General features: G+C 32.1%; 1 protein-coding gene across 1 annotated transcript in view; it reads left to right on the forward strand.

The window, feature by feature from the left end:
* Positions 1 to 9,446, forward strand: part of Vps13B (vacuolar protein sorting 13B) — a 120,306-nt gene extending 110,860 nt beyond the window's left edge. The window contains exon 82 of the mRNA XM_089645666.1: positions 5,451 to 9,446. Coding sequence (XP_089501792.1) covers positions 5,451 to 5,633 — 183 coding nt within the window. The 3' untranslated portion in view covers positions 5,634 to 9,446. The remainder of the gene's footprint in view (positions 1 to 5,450) is intronic.
* Positions 9,447 to 9,796: the final 350 nt, after the last annotated feature.

Genomic DNA, 9,796 nt, shown 5'->3' on the forward strand with positions numbered 1-9,796 from the left:
AGACGTTCCAACAAGTGCTCAGGAGTGGGTGGATATAGATTCTGAAAGAGATGTTTTGCAACCACCATTTGAATTTTCATCGACATCTGGCTTTCCTGAAGCAGTCAATAATTGTAAACATGAATATGAATTCTTCAACTACTTTTTTGATGATGAACTGATGCAACTGATAGTGGATCAAACCAATATATTTGCTGAGCAATTTATTAATTCTACTCCACATTCTCCGACAAGCCTTGTAAGTTCGTGGTATCCAACAACAATCAACGAAATGAGAATATTTTTTGCAATCATTTTAGTGCAAAGTTTGGTGAAGAAACCAGAAGAAAAGATGTACTGGTCTAAAAGTCCGATATTTGTGACTCCATTTTTTGCACGCACCCTTTCATACAGGCGGTTTTTATTGCTAAAGAAATTTTTGCATTTTAGCAATAATGCTGAATACAACGAATCGACCCACCCCAATCCTAAACTGAACAAAATATGGCCTGTGTATCAATATTTGCAAAAAAAATTTCAACAAGGATATATCCCCGAGAAAAATGTGACCATAGACGAAAGTTTGATGTTGAAGCACAGGTATTGACAATATAAGAATGTTTGATTTAAAAAGAAATATAAAAACTCTTGGGCCAATAATTACTCATTTAATCAATACGATAATAAAGCAAGCAAAAATTCCACAAGAATTTAAATGTAGCATTACTAGACCAATATTTAAAGGTGGAAAACACATTGAACTGTGAAATTATAGGCCTATTAGTATACTACCTGCATTAGAAAAAATTCTCGAAAAATTTTTATCAAATAAATTAAATAATTACATTGAAAAATTCGCTATCATAGATCCAAATCAATATGGCTTTCAAAGAAAAAAAAATACTGAAAAATTACTGCAAGATTTTTCCAATTACATAAATAATCAATTAAATAATAAATTACATGTTATTGTGTTATTTATCGATAACTCTAAAGCTTTTGACACAATTAACTCTAAAAAACTGCTAGAAACCTTAGAAAAAATTGGAATAAGAGGAAATGTGTTAAATTTATTTAAAGATTATCTTAGAAATAGAAAAATATGTACCAAAATAAATAATACTTTTAGTAAAACAAAGAATGTATCTGCAGGAGTTCCACAAGGTTCCATATTGGGACCTACACTATATATAATTATTTATGTAACTATAATGAAAAAACTTTTCTCTTTTGTTAAACATTTTGTATTTGCAGATGATACGGCATTGGTCATATCACATAAAGATCTAAAAATTGCAATTGAACTCATGCAAATTGACTTTAATCAACTTTGTAAATGGTCACATGATGCAGAACTATTAATAAATGCTAAAAAAACCAAAGTTATACATATAAGATCACCTAATGCCAGATTTAAATTTAATCCTAATATTATTTCTCATAATTTTAATTGCATCCATAAAAATATCCCGACTAATTGTAAATGTGAAAGCTTAGAATTAGTTACAGAATATGTCTATCTTGGTGTTACAGTAGATTGCTTTTTCAAATGGGACAAACATATTAAAAAAACCTGTAAAAGACTCGGATCAATTGCTGGCAGAATGTACACATTAAATTTTTTCCTATCAATTGAAACACTTAAAATAATTTATATGTCAATGGCAGAATCTATTATAAGATATGGATTAACCATATGGGGAAATACTAGTATAACCAATCTGAAACAAGTCCAAGTTGTACAAAACGCGATTGTAAAATTACTAGTCGTCCCTAATATTTTTAAACAGAGACATAATACACCGTTACTGTTTCAGAGTGCCAAAATTTTACCTGTTAAGGCTATTCTATGGCAAAAAATCATAATTCAATATATATTTACCCCGCAGCATAAAGAAAAATTAGAACATAAGTACAGTACTAGATTCACGCTCAATGACGGGTTAATAGTTCCGAAATTTAATAATAAATACGGACAAAGAACGTTTGAATACAACATACTGAAGATATTTAATTTATTACCTGACACTATAAAGCAATTTAAATCTATGAATAAGGTTAAATATATGGTGAAAAATTGGCTATCGGAAAAAAAATATTTACTTTGATTCTATAGATATAAGATGTAAATTATAACTTATAAAAATGTATATGAAAGTAAACTTTAAGCACCTGTTGACAAGCCAATTCAATTGGCTTAGCAGGACTTGTTTGTTGATATGTATTAACTATTTATTCAATAAAATATAAAAAAAAAGAAAAATAAATGCAAAATGTATTCCCCAAAAAAAAAAAAAAAACACAATACAAAGGACGTCTAGGATGGATACAGTACATGCCACTCAAAAGATCGAGATTTGGCATCAAGACATATCGTCGCTGTGAAATCAAACCGGCATATCTGCAAAATGCTTGTTTTTCACCAGAGCGCTTTAAAGATTTCGCATATGATATTTTCCTTTTTACGTCCGTTTGGTTCACCTCAATGCCACCTTATGAATGAATAAAATTTAGACGAATACTGCTTATTGAAGTAGTAGTTGCAAATAAATCGAAAATTGCTTAAATTAAGAGTAAAATGCAGATATGCCAGTATGGCTTTAAAATCAGTGTAATATTTGCATTTGTGTCACAGTGGCTTCTTCTTTTGGAACCTGTTTAAGGTATAAAAAAAGACAATGTTGTCAATGAAAAAATAATTTATTGCTTCACAATTTTTTTTATAAACAATTAACATAATACTGCTCTTTCCTTTGCTGGTAACTTCAAAGTTTCCCAATCGTTTATGGAAATCTGAATTGACGGTATTATCCCGGCGGTAACTAACTTTAGGATACCATTTTTCTTCTTCTCATCAATAGTCTCTTGGAATAAGCGTGCATCAGAACAGGATTCACGCTCCCATTGCCCCGTTTATTCCTTTTCTTCGCCTCCTCCCAGGCATGTGATCCGTAGGAGGTTTTGAAGTAAAAGTTGCCGTCGTAAATGAGACAAACATCACACTGATCTTTCTTCAGTGTGAAAGTTTGTATGACTTGAAAAAACCTCTGTACTGGTAGTAGCTGATTCCTGCAAGGTTTGACTCCTTTCTTTCTGTTATATTAGATAATCTCTGTGATCGGCGATAGATTTTCCACCATCGATATACTCCCGAGAACTTTGAGATCTGTAGTAATGACTAGGAACACTTGCGTTTACAGTTGTGGCAAGGAGGCTTCATGCTTCGTTGGTTCACTCTTCCACGGGTTTTAGACTCGTATTCCTCACCGCAGTTTCGCATCTTTCAGTTTGCTAAAGTTTTTTTTTTAAATTTGCCTATTATAATTTATTTTTTTAACCGGGAGAAATTTTACCCGGGTCAGACATTTTGGCATATATGCCGGTTTGTTTTAGTTGAGGCTGCTATAAACGCTTTTGTTAAGTGCAAACCGGATTATCTGCCAATAAGTCATACAATAAGTCATATTTGGTAGTAATAAAAATGTACTATTGTGAGATAATCCAGTTTTACTTACATGATGGACGCATTTCCCCCTTGAAAGTTTTGAAGCAACTGGCGTATTGCGGAATAGGTCTGTCTTCTGCTAAAAAAAATGGCGATTCACGCGTAAATGCATACCGGCCCAACGCCATCTGACAGATTTTTATTCAACTATACGACATGCCGGTTCGACATAAAAATAGAAGGGAAAAAAAGAAATTTTTTGACACCAATAACTCAAAATCTCCATTTTTGCATATATGCCGGTTTGATTTCACAGCGACGATATATGTTGTGTGAGTCCACCTCAGGATATATATGGTCCACAATTATTTATACAGGAAAAAATACCCTTTTTGACCAGAGCTACAAACATCTTCCAGTCTCCTCCCAAGTGGTTATGTCACTAATGAGACCATTGCTCAATAAGGGGTGCTGCCTGACAACAGACAATTTTACTCGTCACCAGAATTAGCGGAGTTATTAGTTACAAAAAAACGGACACATATGGAACACTAAAATTCAGACGAAAAGGGGTACCCAAAAATATTGTTTTTCCTAAGAAGGTTGCTCGTGGATACACCAAAGCCTACAAAAAGGGGAAAATCATGGTGATGAGGTGGAGAGATAAAAAAGATGTGTTTTTTCTCTCCACTGTCCATAGCTGCACGATGATGCAAACTGAATCGGGCAAGCAACGCCCAACTGTAGCAAACGAATATAATTTTACGATGGGTGGAGTAGATCGGGTTGACCAGCATTTGGCGATTCGCCCTGTCACCAGAAAACAGGGGAGAAAATATTACAAAAAAATATTTTTCCATTTTCTGGAGCAAGCACTCTGGAACGCATTTGTGTTATACAAAAAAAAGGGTGGTGTTTCAAATAACTCTAGAGAAAAGGTAATTTTTCAATATTTGGAAAACTACCATACAGCAGATTTTTCATCCAAAGGGGGAAGACCATCAAGCAACCCAAACCCCTTACGTCTAACTGAAAGACATTTTATTGATGTAATTCCTCTACCGCAGGCAAACTGAATGCTGCAAGACGTTGAGCTGTTTGCTGCTCAAAACTAAATGAAAGTGGGAAAAAAGTGAGGAAGGAGACAAGGTACTACTGTCCTGGCTGTGATGTGGGGCTCTGCATCCCTTGTTTCAAAATTTATCACATAAAAAAATTATTTTAGTGTAATAAAATAAATAAAGAGTACTAAAATGTATGGTTTTATTATGAATAAATATCCTTGTGACAGTGAGGTCCATGGCTATCAGTAAACTTCCACTCTTTTTGTGATTGGTTCGTATGAAGAAGGAATTGGTAAAACGTCATAAATCATAAAACTCTCCATAATCAGTAGTTCACTTTGAAAGTGTAGTGAAAAAATGGCCTAAGAAAAGGTGTTATTTTCATTTTGAACACCATCAATCGCTGGCTACCTCATTTGCAGAATGTATCGAGATTATTTTGATTGATATATTACATTCAATACAAAATACATTTGATAAAATATTCAATAGAATATTATTCCAAAAAATATTCGGTGACATCTTATGTTGAGAACCTCTGACTTATAAAAGGATGTAAAAAGGGTCAAAAATGAGTCTTTTGTGTGAAAATATTGTGTGGTATATTGAAAACAAGTATTGTTATTGCGAAATCTAATGAAAAAAAACTCGATGTTTTTTTACCTACATTTTGAATAATAACCCAAAGGTAGGGCGGTTAATTACGTAAAGTCGGGTAAACCAATTTGAGATTTGTTTAAATCACTAGATTTAAGTAATGTCAACACCATGAATCAGTGCAAGTCCCTCTATTCCTGAAAGTGTAAAAGCTCTTCAAGAATCACTAACATTAAACTGACATTCTATCATTTCTTCTATAACAATTCCATCCTATTTGAAGTAAGTACCTCTTCAGGTAGGTAATTCAGGTTTTGAAGTAATTTGACTCAACTAACCATGTAGTTTGTTTGTCTTCTTTCCAGACTGCCAACCTGTGGAAGTCGCGCATGGAGGTGTATGTGCACGACGAGCAGACTCCCGAAGGCCTGACGCAGGGAGAGCGGCTGATGCGTATCCGCCTCACTCCGCCTGTGTCCACACACTTTGTGTCCATTCTCAACATCGCCCGCAACCTACAGCTGGACTATGGCTTTTCGGTTATTTGATATTTACCCAACATTGCCCATTACTATCCAGGGCAATATTTCCATCTGAAAACTTACATTAACCACTTTTTTTACAACTAAAGAGATTAAAAATGAAAGATTTGCCCACTATTACCATTACTATTATTATTATATTATTGGTAATATAACAATTAAGACTTTTATTTCAAATAAATTATTTGAAAATGTACCATTGCCCATTACTTTTTAAGGCAGTAATCTATACATCTTTTGACTTATGTTAAAAATGTTTCGTTCAGTTCAATTCAGTCACTTGAAAATGTAATGATCCCCGATTATGACAGTGGAAATAATGCACATTTCAATTGTAATTTACCAATGCCTAATTTCATCAGTGACATACTTATTTTTTGATAATTTATGTTGAAATGCCTCATCTCAGTGTTAGTAATGTATGTGCCACTTAATTTCAAATAATTTATATTGAAATGTACCAATGCTAAATGCAATCTGTGGCAATTACGAACAAATCGTTTCATTTTCAATAATCCATATTGATTTTTATCAATTCCTAATTTAATCAGCGCTGATGATGCATAAATTACTTTTACTGCCATCTTTTTATGTTCATGTAAATAATGATTATTTCGATAACAATGTAATCCCACAAGAACCTCTACTTATATATTGTACCAGTATTTTTTCCTTCATCAATTTTGTTAAAATTGATAATGATAATAATTGAGGTGGTAGTAGCGCAGGCCAAAACAAAGTCCAAATAAGTGTTAAAAAAATGATATTTTTGTAAGATAAATTTATTTATTATTTTTTTTAAACTCTATAGCCTTTTTATTATTTAATATTACTTGAATTTACAAATCTCTTAAATTTCTGGCTTGTTTTTGGTGTTTTGTGAATTAAACCACTTGACCGCTTACCGCCTTAATTTTATAGTTTTTTTTTTCTTAAATAGTTAAAATTTGATTTTAAATCAGATCTTAATCTTTCAATCTATCTCTTATATTCAGATTTGTGAATGATTTAAGTATTATAGAACCATGTTCCCTTACTCCTTGCGATTTATGTACATATTTGAGTAATATTTTGGTTATCTAAAATGAGGGTTGAATTGTATTGCTCTGTAGTTTTAGTCCCATCGAGCTTAATGTGATTGATGTATTACATTCCATTCTAATATTAAACTATATATTATATATGTTACACACTAAAGAGTAGACATGGACTTGGTCCTTGAATAAGTGAGTATGTTATATTCAGTCGATTTCTCTCTGTGCCACAATTCAATTTTTTTTTTTTGCATTAATTTATTTTAACAAATTAATTATTTTTAAATAGTGGTATTTATTTTACAACGTTGTTCTGATCGAATTGAAAACCAGAAACTAAAATGATAAATAGAACATAAATTTTTTTATTACAACAAAAGTAAAAAATGTATACCAACAAAAACCACTGATATGTTCTCAAATATTATGATAATTATTACTTTTTTAATGCTTTATATTATATACTATATGTGTATTATTGGTCGCGGGCAGAGATTTAGTTTTTTGAAAAGATTAAATACAAAAATCAGTTCATAAAATTCACGAATTTTTAAATAAAAGATACCTTTTGATAATGAACTCTTCCTAAATTCATAAAATTATCTTTATCATGACCATCTGCTTGTCAACCAATGATCAATTATTGTAACACGAGACTTATAATTCATATTTGCATTTAGTGTAAGTACACAGCTATGCTATTCCTATGTGCAATTTACATTTATTTGTTAAATTTATTCCAAATAATCTGCTATAAATGTTTAAGTAAGAATGTCTTATTAGTGGCTATGCCAATTTATGCTTGCTTACAGACTCCAAGCCTTTCACTGGCCATTTTTAAACTTAGCTTAGGTTAAGTCTAGGCTTATTCCCGAAATATGTAGGCATGGAAAAATGCCTAGCTAAAAAACTAGCTTCCTTAATTTACAACAGTTACAAAGTTTAACCACGCTATCACAAAAAGTGTCAAAATTAATTTGAATTTGTATTGGAAAGGAAATTGAGCTCTTGAATATAAAAAAAATGTAGGTGGTCGTGGGAGTAAGAAATTATGCAAGCTATTATTTTGTATGTTCGTTGATAGTGGTAGTTATACCATTATCACATTCCTATCATGGTATTAAAAAATTAAACAGGCAATATTAAAAAAAAAATGTGCATGCTAAAAGCCACACAACATCGGTTAGAGAAGGTTTTATCTGAAAAAATATTTACATTCTGGCGGATCAATCATTTGAGGACTCTAGCACAAGAGTGGCCTAACCCTCACTTTTGAGAAATAAATCTAATCTTCATCTATCGGCAACATACTATGAGAAAAAGAATCATCAACCTTTATTTCTATAAGAAAAGAGAGATTGCGCCATAAAATCTGCTTTTGCAATAGTTGTCAAAAAAACATGCTTAAGGTAGGCGACACATTACACTATGCGCATCATGGCTTGGCCTATTTCAGAGTTTCGCTCTCCATATAATACCAATGGGAATGTATGGCGAGCTATATTTTGAAAGCAGCTACCATATCTTTCGAAATACATACTATTATTAAGACATCCACAAAACAAACAAGCTTGACCACAAACAAAGATCCTAACCTTTAAAATAAAGGAGATACATATACACGTTTTAGTTCATAAGCACATTTCCTTAGTGGTATTAGCCACACATGATTATTTGGTTTGTTGAACTATGTATGTATTTATAAATAGGTAAGTTTTTGGCATTATTGTATTACATCTAAGTCTTATATTATATTGTTGTATGTTTAGTGAAAAAGCTACTCGTACTTATTTAAGTATTCACCACCATCCTGGCCTGCAAAGTCATTATTTTCTTTTCGTTACTTTTTTCATTTACATAATAAATATATTTATGTTTGAAACCAAGAGACTGATTTTTTTTTGTAACAATAATGATTGAATTTCGCAGTTAGTTAATACAAAGTTGGTTAGGTGCAATTTATGTTTGTCTTTATGTGAACCATTTTTTATAATTTTTGTAAAAATGTAAATTTTGTATTTTTTTTTACAAAATTTTGTTCTTAACCACTTACAGTTTTTGTTTCATTATTTTGTATTCATCAATGATCCTTACAACAGCTGTAAAGCCATTTATGTAAGATTCATCAATTATAACACCATCACTCCAACACCCAGATCAAACAGTGTCCATGTATTAAATAATAAATGGTGTTGATACATACATATTACATAATGTCGGCTCAATTCGAAGACTGCGTAACGTCCGTTTCTCTTCAAAATAAGATTTTAATGCCATTTGTTGTTAAAATTAGTCCCACTTCGAATAATAAAACTCATAAATTCGTAAAAAAATCCACTTCGTTTTTTAACACAAATTAGTCAAATGTCCATGGCGCCATTTGCAAAATTAAGTAAACTTCCTAACTCGATTTTTAAATTCAAAGCCTTAAATTACGACTATTTTATGATAGAAAATAAATACAGAAATAAATGTTCTGAACATAAATAAAAAAAATTACCTGTCTTCATTTATTTTTATTTTTAAATTACATAAATGGTAGTTACGCATTAAGGTCTATTCACATCTACCGGTATGTAACGTGCCAGACACGTAGCGTACCAGACATGGCTTAGTTAGTTTCATACATTGTGTACGAAGACGTTCACTTCACATCGTAGCGTACCGGCACAGACACGGGCCAGCACCGACAGTAGGATATTTTGTCTGTACCGTTGCATATCTGCGCCTGCGCAGTTCGGTACAAAATGGCGCCGCAACCACAGCTGATCGTGACACTACACTGATAGGCGAAGCTATGCGAATGTGATTTAAGTTCGTATGAAATAGAATTCTCTTTAATTTGAAATGGAACAAGTTTAAATCGGGTTTGCACGGCTTCACCCAAGGTTCGTGGAAAATGTATTTAACAAGGTTAGCTCACCGAGGGGGTAGAGTGGTGATTGGCTCGAAAATTGTGACATTGATAGAAGCCTATTTTCCACCGGGAGATTTGAATTTACTCCAACACGAGTAATAGAATGCATTTGAAATGATTTATTTATAATGCTTTGGTAATATTATACTAATTATTATATTAAAATCAATGTTCGGAATAAAAGGGGAAAATCCCAGAAATATTTGCAGTTATGATCG

The sequence above is a fragment of the Hesperophylax consimilis genome, chromosome 23 (assembly GCF_061612785.1).
Source record: "Hesperophylax consimilis isolate HC1 chromosome 23, BYU_Hcon_1.0, whole genome shotgun sequence".
Lineage (NCBI taxonomy): Eukaryota > Metazoa > Arthropoda > Insecta > Trichoptera > Limnephilidae > Hesperophylax > Hesperophylax consimilis.